Here is a 13,806-nt window from a genome sequence, read left to right on the forward strand (position 1 = left end):
TTGCTGTGGGGCGAGTCGGCGTAGATCATGTCAGCTCCACACTGACATTGTTTTCGGGGGGGGGGGGGGGGGGGAGGGAGTGTGGTGGTGGTGGAGGCTGTACCATCTGCATCACCCCCGCCCCGTGTTATTCCACCCCTCATCCCTGTTTTCAAATCCCTCCATGGCCTTACTCCTCCCTATCTCTGTAATCTCCTTCAGCCCCACAAACCTCCAAGATATCTGCACTCCTCTAATTCTGGCTTCTTGTGTATTCCCAATTATAATTGTTCCACCATTAGTGGCTGTGTCTTTAGTTGCCTAAGCCCCAAGTTCCGGAATTCCCTCCCTACCCCTACGCACCTCTATACCTCGGTTTTCCTCCTTTAAGACACTCCTTAAAACCTACCTCTTTGACCAAACTTTTAGTCATCTGACCTAATATCTCATTATCAAAGTCAGTGTCAAACTACCTGCTCCCTCCCTTAACTCAGTGTCAAACTTAGTTTTATAATGCTCCTGTGAAGTGCCCTGGGATGTTTTATTACGTTAAGTACACTATATAGATATAGGTTATCGTTGTTGCATAAAGATAGATTCTCAATCTCTCCCCTTGTTCTTTAGCTAATTATCTTAAACCTGTGCGCTCTGGTTATTGACCCTCCCATGAGTGAAAGGTTTCTCCTAATTTATTTTATCAGAATCCCTCAATTACCTCTACAAAGTCTTTCCTCAACCTTGTTTGCTCTAAGGAGAACAACCCCAGCTTCTCTCGACAATTGAAATCCCTCATCCAGGTCCTTGCTTCCCCTGAGGTGCTTCGCACAAATAGCCAGTCCTTGTATGTGAGCCAAGGCAGAATGTGCCGTTAGGATAGTCAATGGATTTAGGGTACTTGAACCAAGTTTGACCCTGTGCTCATCACAAGTCCATACATGCACTTTCCATCAGCAGTCTCTGGATCGCAATCAGAAGCCAAAGTCCAGGTCAGTTCCTTAACCCAGAGATGCAAAGGGTGATTTTATACTACTCTACTTTTCTGATTGTGACTGATGTTAACCCGGTGCATCTGAAGAAGGCCTTTTTACTGGTCTGAATGACTTAACCAGTCACTGCATGAGCAGGAAGGTCAGGGGAGCCTGAAACTCATGGCTTAAGGAAAATGATTTACTAAAAACGGAGTAGGAAAGGGGAAATGGCTGCTGTGCTGTTTTACATAATGACAGCCATGACTCACCGTGCGTGAATTGCTTCTGAACAAGATCTTTCCATGTGTTGAGGTGATACATAAACACAAGGCTTTCTTTCTCTTTAGGGCAGTATTAACTTACAAAATTGACATGCACACTTAGTTTCTCTGTGGAGATACAATTTAATGGGATGTTTCTGAATCACAACTCGATATTGAGGTCAACAGGCTATGGGGAGTCGTATCCCGAGCTATGATTAAAGCAAATAATGGAATCATTTGGATTTCATGGTTCAGTCAATTCAAATCTGGGACCAATGCAATTCTTCAGTCATGGTCCACCTAGTGTGCGACTGTGGCTCGAATTCAGAGCTCTGAATTTTGAGACTTGCTTTGCTGTTGATGAAAATTCTGCAGCACCCTTAGTAACTTCAATAGCTAACTTGCAGCTCCACATCAGCAGACAACAAAGCGAGTGAGGAAAATGTAGATTTTTATTTTGAATTTAAGGGGAGGATGCAGGTGACTGTGGGAAAAAAAACAGCGAGGCCTTGGTCATGGAAGTCCTGTTGAATTTAACTGTAGGAACTCATTCTAATTTTTCTCCTCTGCTGAAACTCATTGCTTAAGGGAAATGATTTATAAAAAACGGAGCAGGCTGGCTGGCTGACAGACAGACAGAAAAATGAGTGGCAGGAGGCTGAAGTCCGGGACCCTTGAAATCACTCAGTCCCTAGCAATCATGAGGGAACAAGGCTGGAGATTGGGGTTTGGGGCTGGGGAGAGAGAAGCAATCTCACGGGTGGGGTGGGGGGAGCCTGGGATCAGGGTGGAGATGAGATGGGGAGGAGATCCTTGCCCTCTTGTTGTTGAAGGTTAATATTGAGGCCTTGGTGTCTGGTTTGCCCTCAAAATTTCCAGACTGCCAACACAAAAACATGACCGTTCAAGTTGTGACCCAACACATGCTAAGGTGATGATGATACAAATACCCGTGTTATAAAGACAATTGAATATTTGCTATTTTACTGTGACTACACAGAATTCTGTGAGGAAAATGTTTCCTTCTGCAATTTGTTTTTGAAAACCTATGTGAACTCTGGAGATTTCAATAAAATGAAAAGCAATTTCAAACGGCTGGAGATAAGACGACAGCCCTGCGCCTCCCATCAGCTCAGTAAACAATCATAATGAACAGCAGAGTGACTGTCATCTATGATAAAGTGTTAGCTAAACACAGCTAGGATGTTGTTTTTGGGAATTAATGTTACTGAAGGTTTGCTTACTGTTACCATTTAATGAATTGTCACATTTAAACAATGTAAAAGAATGGTACTCGCTGTTGTAACAACACATAAATTCAATCCAATTATCAAGCAAATCCTAATCACATAGGCTTTACCAGAGAGCTCAGCATCCGTACGATCACATCTTCTGCTTCCCCACTGCAATGCTTAAATCATTTTTTTTTTGTGTTACATGTCAGATTTCAATGTAATCATACACATCAGAAGCTCCTAGATTAAAGCCCCAATCTGTGCTTATTTCGCAGATCTCAAATGAGCACAATAGCACAACTAGTCCTATTGCCTTAGGTTAGAGGGGAAGAAAAGAAACCAGCCAAAGTTTCCCTTCCTCACCTTTATCCAGTGACACTTGCTGGAAAGTACATGTTTGTGTGAATTTTGGCTGAGGCTGGGTTGGGCCGATTTCTAATGCTCTCTCATTCCCCTCTTCCTCCAACTGATGACAACTGATGCTTGCCCACATGCGTTTTGTAGGAGTCCTGAAACTATGATTAAGGGCTGAATTATATGGGGCGTTATGTTCCTCACTCCCCTGGCTAAAAGGTTGGTGGGGGAGGAGCCCGTTCAGGGGAAGAACTAGCTGTCCCGCAATCATTCAATGGCCAATAGGCTAGAGATGGGACTTCCGCCCTTAGGGACAGTAAGTTCCACCTGAGAGAGTTGCCGACCAATCAGAGGCTGGCAGCTCTCGATGTACTGGTAGCGCCAGCGGGAGCTGTGACCACTGCCGTAACTGCACTCGGGCAATGAGATGGTGAGCTGCGATGGTTCAGAACTTTGTAAATATTTGGGGGTCAGCGCGGGGGTTAGGGAGCCGGGGGTTTGAAAGGCCATGAGGGAAGGGCAACCTGGGGGTTACAGCTTGGGAGCACTGCCTTCTCATGGGCCCAAGAGGCCAGTTAAGAAGGGACCACCACCTATTCATCAGGGAAACCTGCTGGGCTGGCTGTCTGCCTGGGTTTCTCCCGCCACCGATTAAATGACAGCACTAATTGCCCACTACGGGCCTCAACTGACCCACTGGCAGGCAGGCCTCCCGATGCCACACCCAGCACTGGTATAATTGTGGTGGAGGCAGGGGTAGGTAGGTAGGCAGCAGGTAGGCCACCTGCTGGATTTAACATGCCCCATGCTTTCAAACCTGCTAGTGGTGGAGTGTTAAATCCAGTCCTGGGAGTGGAAGGTCAAGCCAACATTTTTGCCCTCCAAAGCAAACTTCAATGACCCTTCTATAGTTGCAGTGTAATGGGCTAGCCGAACACAGTTGCGCTTTCCTGGTCATGTGCCAGTGTATCACAAGCCGCAGTTCAATTATTCATAAGCCACGAGGGGATGCCTGTATCTAGTTAATTAACCCTTACCCTATCGTTACAGGAGGCAGTGATGTTCACATATAACTCCCCTTCACCAGTGAGGTTACAATGTGCATCTGTTATGAGTGTTTATAGCTGCAATACAGTCGGGTATATAACTACACTCCCTATTTCTGGAAAAGCAGTGTGCATACATTTGCCCCATTTATGAACAATGAAATCAAAATGAGATTTATACCTTTCAGAAAAACTGCAATAAAATAGCATTTAAAAAAAATCCTTTGGGGCTTTCTTGAGGTGCAGATAAAGCAGATGAAGTAGCGCACACTGTATATTCTACTTTGCAACACTCAGATTCACAGGATTACTAAACTCTTCTCAGATAGGATTAATTGAAGGCCAACTATAAAACTCATGTTCAAAAAGTCAGACAATTGATGTTCTATGTAGAATCCTACACTACATCTGAAAGATGCCTGCAGCTCCTTGGTGTGGATAATTTGTTACTGCATCAAAGTCGGATCACAAAATTACCAAAGCGTTAAAATCACTTTAACCCTGCAATTCCAGTACTTGTGGTTTCAGTGGATTCTAGCTCCTGTCAACATCCAGTGACCCCTGCTGGATGCACACAGGATCCTGACAAGAACCTGGCAAAACTTGCACTCAAGCTCACTGATAGCGAAAGGCCTTTGGAAAGTGCAACAAAGTGTTATGGACCGATCTGGTGGCATCAGAGCGCTCAGGAAAGCAAGGGAGAAAAAAGAACAGGATGGAAAAAAAATTATGAACAGAAAACAGAAGAGAAAAAATAATCTCCGCCTGTTTGACCGTGTGAATTCAATCTATTAGGCTGGGGAATATCACAAAATTTTACCTTCACTTGCTGCAGTTTCTGAAGTTTTTTTCCACCTACTCTCATTTAGGGGTCAGTCAGGTGTTCTGTTCCCTTCAGTTTTTTTTTTGTTTTTTTTAATCGTTCGTGGGGCGTGGGCATCGCTGGCTAGGCCAGAATTTATTGCCCGTACCGAATTGCCCTTGAGAAGGTGGTGGTAAGCTGCCTTCTTGAACTGCTGCAGTCCATGTGGTGTAGGAACACCCACAATGCTGTTAGGGAGGGAGTTAAGTTTTTGACCCAGTGACAGCGAAGGAATAGCGATATAGTTCCAAGTCAGGATGGTGTGTGACTTGGAGGGCAACTTGCAGATGGTGGTGTTCCCATACATTTGGTGCCCTTGTCCTTCTGGATGGTAAAGGTTGAGAGTTTGGAAGGTGCTATCGAAGGAGCCTTGGTTATTTGCTGCAGTGCATCTTGTAGATGGTACAAACTGCTGCCGCTGTATGTCGATGCTGGAGGGAGTGAATGTTTATGGTGGTGGATGGGATAGCGATTAAGCGGGCTGCTTTGTTCTGGACGGTGTCAAGCTTTTTGAATGTTGTGGGAGCTGCACTCATCCAGGACAGTATTCCATCACACTCCTGACTTGTGCCTTGTAGATGGTGGACAGGCTTTGGAAAGTCAGGGGGTGAGTTACTCACCACAGAATTCCCAGCCTCAGGTTTGCTCTTGCAGCCACTGTATTTATATGGTTGGTCTAGTTCAGTTTCTGGTCAATGGTAATCCCCAGGATGTTGATAGAGGGGGATTTAATGATGGTAATGCCATTGAATGTCAAGGGAAATGGTTAAATTTCTTTTGTTGGAGAAGGTCATTGCCAGGCACTTGAGTGGCAAGTAACATTCATGCCACATATTGACCCAAGCCTGAATATTGTCCTGGTCTTGCTGCATATGGACACAGATTGCCACAGTATCTGAGGACTTGTGAATTGTGCAAACGTCAGCGAACATTCCCGGTTCTGACCTTATGACAGAAGGAAGGTCATTGATGTATCAGCTGGTTGGGCCTAAGCACTACCCTGATGAACTCCTGCAGCAATGTCACGGGACTGAGATGACTGACTTCCAACAACCGCAGCCATCTTCCTTTGTGGTAGGTATGACTCCAACCAACAGATAGTTTTCCTCCTGATTTCCACTGACTCCAGTTTTGCTAGGGCTCCTTGATGCCACACTTGATCAAATGCTGCCTTGATGTTGACGGTAGTCACTCTCACCTCACCTCTCGAGTTCAGCTCTTATGTCCATGTTTGGACCAAGGCAATAATGAGATCAGGAGCTAACAGAATATGGAATTACATAGCTAAAACTAAAGGGCGTAAGTCACGTTCAAGCCATTACAGCATTCTGGTCAAACCTTATCTTGAGTACTGCACCCAGTTGTGGTCACCAAGATGCAGACAAGATATTCATGCATAGTTGGCAGCAAGAGAAGAGACATGAGGCTGTTCTCTAGTGTTAAAGGTCCAAGTTATGTTGAAAAGTTCGAGAAACTAGAGTCACTGGATTACACAAACTAATTTTTTTTGCCAATCTCCTTTTGTGAAGTTATTGGCTCTGACTGAGTACTGGTTAAATGAAGGCTGGTCGGCTTCTATTACTACCCCTAACAGAGTGCTCCAAGTGTGCGATCTGGTACAGGTATGGTCCGACAGCAACCGAGCATTTTTAAAGTGTGAGACTGAATAACGAGCATCTGCAGACTATTAGACTGTGGAGGGACTCACAGCTGATCCAACTCTGCCTTTGGCCTAACTTCAATGAAGAAACACTTTACGGTTCATGATTATGATGCACTACATAGACTATGATGACTTTTTGCCTCCCTCCAACTGGCATGCTGACAAATGCAGCACCTCTATGAAGGCTCTGGCTAGGACTTTCTAGCTGGTATGTCTTAGCATCACACGGGGTGATGCTTTTATTTACTATGCTATCGGAGCAGCTTTCAGAATTCTTATGAAACATCCATTCTCTACCTGCAGAATACACTGCTGCAAGTCACCAAGGCTGAGTCAGCCTCAGTGCTTCCCAAACCTGTGCCTTCCACCACCTACAAGGACAAGGGCAGCAGGTGCATGGGAACATTTTTTAACTTGAAATTCTGTTCCAACTCTCACACCATCCTGGCTTGGACCCACATCAGCTGCTTCTTTGTCATCACTGGGTCAAAATCCTGGAATTCCTATGTAACAGCACTGTGGGACCACATGGCTGCAGCGGTTCAAGAAGACAGCCCACCACTGCCTTCTCAAGGGTAGCTAGGGATGGCAATAAATGCTGGCCTTGCCATCAACCCCCAAATTCTGAGAAAGAATAAAATAAATTTCTTTCCTGCTTTAATGTACCAACTTTATGCAGTAAAATGATTGTTGCTCTCACTTAATCCCCAACTTTCCTTACTCATACACGGACCAAAAGACATTGACAGATTGGTGACAATATATCTGAAACATAGAAACTTTCTTTTGATGGAGAAAATTAACTAAAATAGCACTGTCCTGGGAAGAATTCAACACTCAAAGGGTTACTGTGAGCTTTAATTTATTACATTTCACATTATGTGAAGAGGAAAATTATTTGTATTAATAAAAAAATCATTTTTCCTTCCTGAATAGGCTAATAAAATGAAATCCAATTTCAAATGACTCAAGATAAGACGACAGCTACACAACTTCCATCAGCTCAGCAAACAGTAATAATGAACAGCGAGGTGACTGTCATCTGTGATAAAGCACTCCTATTAGCCATCCTGTTTTTATATTAATGTTAATTATAACACACATACAGTAATGAATTATTGAGTTTTTATCTGTATTAGGAACACTAATAGTAAACATGCGAACAAAATGCCATCTTCCTTTTTTTTTTAATTAGATGAGGGTAAGTTTCAGTGCGAGAGATTTCTCTTTGGATGGTCCTTCTGGGATATTGCTAAACCACAAGCACCTGTTTGAAACTGATGTCTCTAAAGGGCATCACAGCCCATCTGGTTTACTAATGCCTTTTAGGGAAGGAAATCTGCCATCCTTACCCAGTGTGGTCTACATGTGACTCCTAACTGCCCTCTGAGTAGCCTACCAAGCCACACAGTCCAAAGGCAATTAGGAATGGGCAACAAATGCTGGCCTTGCCAGAGGTGCCCACATCCCATGAAAGAATAAAGAAAAAGAAGGCACTTTATAAGTATAGGTTTTTATTTTGTTGTAACTTGTTTCATAGGCGATTATGGAAGTCAATTTGTACACTACCTCTGACTCAGTGCTACCACACCCCAATTATAATGCTAACTCTGTGTTGCTCACTGGTGAGAGTAAATGGAACTTCTGTTTGTGTACTTGTCTTCTGTTTTCAGCTGAAATGGAAAGCATTAAAAATTCAGCTTAAGTGGTGCCAACGGCTTGGCACATGCAGTCACTATGAAGCCTTGTGGTAGCACTGATCCAGAGGTAGCGATTTCAAGCCCCACTCCAGGACCTCAACCACATAATTCTAGGCTGACACTTCGTTGCTATGCATTGAAGTAATACTTCATTATTAGAGGTGCTCTCTTTCAGACGGCATACCAAACCCCACCCACTTTTGCCCTCTCAGGTAAAACAGTATTTGTTCCAGTGTCCTGGCCAATATTTATCTAGCAATTAACATCTCCAGAAACAAACTGATAGGTCATTTGTCTTATTGCAGTTTGCAAGGCCTTGCTGTGCACAAACTGGCTTCCACAATTGCTATTTCAGAGGGCAGTTAAGAGTCACATGTAGACCAGACTGGGTAAGGGTGGCAGATTTCTTTCCATAAAGGCCATTATTGAACCAGATGGGCTTTTACTCCAATCGGTGATAATTATCATGGTCATCATTACTGAGACTAGCTTTTATATTCCAGATTTTATTAATGGAATTTAAATTCCAGGTGCCGTGGTGGGATTTGAACCTGTGTCTCCAGAGCATTAGCCTGGACATCTGGGTTACTTGCCTAGTGACATTACCACTACTCCACCATCTCCCCCTTTAACATCGAAAGAATGTGTAAGGTTTCATAGGGGCTTAAAGAAGAAAGAAACATTGAACCAAAGAAGGTAAATTAGGTGGGATGTTAGAGGTGGTGTTATCTCATGGCAGATTATGTGTGCCAGGCAGACCAAATCCACGAGGGAAACTTGGTTGCGCTATCACAATGGTTTTGCAATTTGTATTTATTACGAGGTTGGTGAGCTGATAAGTCCACCAAGGCCTTTAGAGATTTTAAAAAATTAAACAAAAATATTTATTAACAAAATAAGAGATTTCAAGTATATACATAGGACTACAATTACTTACCAATATAATAACTCCTAACATTCCTAATTAATCTGACTCCCAGTTACACACCCCTTTTAAGGCAACAATCCAAAATAGATTTTAGATTTAAAACGGAATCAGCAATTCCCACTTGACAGTGGAATTCCAAATGGCTTTTCCACAATTTCAGTTTTATTGCATAGCAGACTCATGCACACATGGCTGGAGGCTTCATTAAGGCTATTTCACATGCTCCTGTTAGATCTTACGCTACCTTCTCTTATATAGCCTTTCATTCTCCTTTATATATGGAGGACTGAGCTATGAGGAAAGACTGGATAGGTTGGTGTTGTTTTCCTTGGAGCAGTGAAGATTGAGAGGGGACCCAATAGACGTGTATAATATTATGAGGGGCATAGATAGGGTGGATAGGAAAGCACTTTTTCCATTATTAGAGGGGTCAATAACAAGGGGGCATAGATTTAAGGTAGGAGGTAGAAGACTAAGAGGGGAGTGAGGAGGAATTTTTTCAACCAGAGGGTGGGGAAGTCTGGAACTCACTGCCTGAAAGGGTGATTGAGCCAGAAACTCTTGTAACATTCAAGAAGTATTTAGATATTCACTTGAGTTGTCATAGCCTCCAGGGTTATGGGTCAAGCGCTGGAAAATGGAATTAGTGTTGTCAGATCTTCATTCGCCATGGTGGATACGATGGGCTGAATGGCCTCCTTCTATGCTGTAAATGTCTGGGAGTCTATGTTTTGCTCTTTTTAATAAGTAAATTCTATTGTTCCATATGTCTTTGAAAGTGTATCTTCCTCATAATATAAAAACTTTCATGTTGCTAATATTGTCAGTAACCTTTGGGAAAAATAAACACACTCCTTAGCCCTGCTTATCTGGCTAGTTATAAACAGACTAAGATCTCTTTGAAATCCACTTTTCTTCATTTACCTAAAAATGCAAATTCCCTTCACATCTTACTAAGCCAATATCCATGTTTACTCATTAGCATGTCAAGTACCTAGCTTCTTTCGATGATTTCAGGCTTGCACTCCAAATGTAATTAAATCACACAGAGAGAGCCAACTATACTTACCCACATAAATCTACTTCACAATAAACCAGAAAAATATTATGAAAATTATTATACTTTCATCACAGGTGCATTTTAAGGAAGGACTTAAAGGAAGAAAGGGAAATGAAGCAGCAGAGGGACTTTAGCAAGGGAATGCCAGATCTTAGGGTTGAGATGGCTGAAAATAACACCAAAAATGTGATGAAGGTAGGAGGAGGGAGCGAACAAGAGGATACAGTCCAATAAGTGGAAAGTTTGGCAGTGGTGGGGGATTGTAGAGCTGCAGGAGGCTATTGAGAAAGGACTGGGTGAAGCCATGATGGGATTTAAATGCAAGGACAAGAATTCTAATTTGAGGTGTCAGGGAACAAGTCAATTACCAGTGAGTACAAAGTGATGGGTAAATGTAAAAGGACTGCACAGCTTTGGATGAACTTAAGTGTATGGAGATTGTGGGGCTGATCAGCAATGGAATAGTCAAGTCTGAAGGGGACAAAGACATAGTTGAGTGTTTTTACAGCAGCTGGGCTGAAATTGGAGTAGAAATAAGTGGTTGCTGTGATGGAAAGGATATGAGATCAGGAGATCAGCTCAGGATTGCAAGGAGGTCAAGGTAAGAGTCTGGTTCAGTAGCAGGGAGGGGGATGGAATTAGTGGATGGGGTACAGAATAGTGGTAAGGAGCTGAAGACAATGACTCTGGTTTCCCATTGTTAAGCTGAAGGAAATTGGGGCTCATCCACAAACTTCAGGGAATCCAAAATTCTGCTGCCAGTGTTCTTACTTGTTCTAAGTCCTGTTCATCCATTACCCCGTGCTCGCTGACCTCCAGTGCCTCCCACTTAACATAACCCCGATTTTAAAGTTCTCATCTTTGTTTTCAAATCTTTCCATGCCCATGCCCCTCCCTCTCTCTGCCATCTCCTCCAACCAAACAACTCTGAGATATCTGCGCAGCTCCAATTTTGGCCTCTTGGGCATCCCAGATTTGAATCATTCCACCAGTGGCAGACATGCCTTCAGAGGCCAAGACCATAAGCTCAGGGGTGGCCTCCTTAAACCTCACTGCCTCTTTCCTCCTTGAAGAGGATTGTTAAAAAGATATATCTTTGGGGACTCTGGTGGCAGAATTTTAACGGGGAACAGAAGAAATTGGTGATAATATTCTGGCGATGATCAGATTGGTAAGGGTGGAATCAAATGAAGGTAGTCCCATTAAGCTGGATAATGGAGGCAGGGTATGATAGGAGGGTGATTGATCATGTCAAAGGTTGCAGGGAGGTTGAGGAGTACATAGAGAGACAAGGCACCACAGGCACAGTGAATGACATTTGCAAATCTGGTTAGCAATGCTTTAATACTATGGTAGGCTAGGAAGAGGAGAGTGAGTGCGAGCGGCCGAGGGAGTGAGAAAAAAAGAAAAGAGAATACAAACTCCAGTTTACAGCTGAAACAAAGCAGGTTAATTTAGACGATGTTAAATGGACATTGGTTTATTTTGTACTGTAATTAGTTCAGTGTGTCAACCAAAATCAAGACCAATAAAAGCTTTATGAAAAGGAGCTCGATACTTACACTGAGCTGTAGGCAGACTGGAGAAAAAGCCCTTCAGCCGTGCTGATAACCATTCCAGGCTCTCGTGTAGATTTGCCAGGGCCTTTAGATCACTGACATCTCTCAGGATTTCATTCTGTGGTATAAGCTTGTCTCCCAAGTTGCCAGTCAACACTTCAGATTCCTTCGCATTGGCAGCTCTGTGTATTATAATAGTAATAATATTTTTTTAAATACAACTCAGGAGGGAAATCAAGGATTCATGAATGTGACCAACATCACTATTAAAAGCATTTAACATTTTCACTGCTGTTACACAGACATGAATACCTTAAGTTTATAATGCAGACCACCTCCAGGGTACTCTAATATTCAATTTTGGTCACAAAGCAATCAAAGATACAAAAGGGTGTTCATTTTTTTTCTTACTCATTACAGTTTGTTTTTAATCATCCTGAAAATATAATTCGCCTTTGTTGCTCAGTCAAAATGAAGGCGACTATAAGCTACTCACTTACAGGACTCCAGCAGGACAAGAACAGAGATCAAAAGACTGTTTGCTGCACAGGAAAGAAGGTTATGGCAGATTTGAGTGGGACTAATTGGATAACTCTTTCAAAGAGTCAGCACAGGTATGATGGGCCAAATATGATTATAAAAAAAACTGAATATGAAAAAGTGTTGCAGCACTACAGAATCACAGAATAGCTACACAGCACAGAAGGAGGTCCATCATGCCTGTGCCAGCTCTCTACCTAGTCCCACTCCCCCACCTTTTTCCGCATAGCCTGGCAAATTTTTGCTTCAGAAAATTATCCAATTCTCTTTTGAAGACTTTGATTGAATCCTCCTCCACCATACTCCAAAACAATGCATTCCAGATCACACGTTTTTCTTCATTTCATCCTTATTAAGTGGTAAATGTGTAGCAAAATGGCAGGCAACATTCTGAGCATGCAATCTGGGGCCAGCTATTTGATACATGGTATAGATGAGCAATCTTTCATTGTCAAATTCTTTTTAAGCGTGTCATCTACTCCTGCACATGCTCTCAGTTGTGTTGGCAGCAATGATGCAAGCTATCCCACCTCCTACCAACCATGGTGCCTTTCTGTCCTCCGAGAAGGGAGGCCCTAAATCACCAAATAAGGCAATTACCCTCACATACAGCTGACAGAGCAACAGCACATTCACTGCATCACCTGTCAAATGGAGTCAGATGCAATGCTCCTCAGCCATTTGCCACACTTTGTTACTTCAACCCCCAGCCACCAAGCAGCTTCAGCAAGCAGCCTCAGCAAAGTGTTTCAAGTCCATTTTAAGCCTTTATAGAGGCTATCACAGAATTTATGAGGTCATTTGCCATTAATTACACTCTCTGGACTGATATACAAATGATACATTAAGGATTTATTCAAATAAGCTGTCCTCAGGATTACTGGTGAGGCCAACTCTTCATTGAACAGATGCATGCTGCGCACACTCCAATCTGGTCCTGCTAGCATTGTGCCAGGACAAGATTTCCTAATCTTATGCACCAGTTTATACAGAATGCCTCCCAATCATATGCACATGCAAACCAGAACAACTAATGGCATAACACTGCCAACTGAGTGATGGGAAAAGTCTTCGATCCTACAAACAAGATGAAGGCCAGGATTTATTTTCCCAGTTACTAGAATGGAAGGATTTGTTGGATGGTACAGAGGCTGTCCTCTCCATCTGGCAAAAGCTCGGCTTTTAATTGAAGCTGAAACATGGTCAAGTGCACACTTGTCATTCAAATGGGCAACCTCAAGGTCCTTTACATTGGGGGAACTTACATAGGATCTTACAGCACAGAAACAGGCCTTTCGGCCCAACTGGTGTTTATGTTGTACACAGGCCTCCTCCTACCTTACTTCAATTCATCCTATCTATGTAACCTTGTATTCTATTCCCCATCATGCACTTATCTAGGCTTACCCTTAAAAGTTTTTATGCTGGAATTCACTGTAGGTGGTGGAAGCAGAGATGATCAGCGATTTCAAAAGGAAATTGGGTGGGTGCTTGGGGGAACTAAATTTGGAGGACTATGGGGATAGATTGCAGGAATGGGACTGACTCTCTACAGAGAGCCAGCATGGACTCAATACGCCAAATGTTCTCCTTCCTGCTGTTTGACTCAAACACTATGCGGTAGCAAGTTTCACTTTCCCACCATTCTG

The 13,806-nt window shown here is 43.1% G+C and overlaps 1 protein-coding gene across 1 annotated transcript in view; it reads right to left on the minus strand.

Annotated features, from left to right (window-relative positions):
* The window catches only part of exoc4 (exocyst complex component 4), a 525,449-nt gene that overhangs the window by 41,753 nt on the left and 469,890 nt on the right, over window positions 1-13,806 (minus strand). The window contains exon 13 of the mRNA XM_041202882.1: window positions 11,621-11,799. Coding sequence (XP_041058816.1) covers window positions 11,621-11,799 — 179 coding nt within the window. The remainder of the gene's footprint in view (window positions 1-11,620; window positions 11,800-13,806) is intronic.

This window comes from Carcharodon carcharias, chromosome 13 (genome assembly GCF_017639515.1).
Source record: "Carcharodon carcharias isolate sCarCar2 chromosome 13, sCarCar2.pri, whole genome shotgun sequence".
Classification (NCBI taxonomy): domain Eukaryota; kingdom Metazoa; phylum Chordata; class Chondrichthyes; order Lamniformes; family Lamnidae; genus Carcharodon; species Carcharodon carcharias.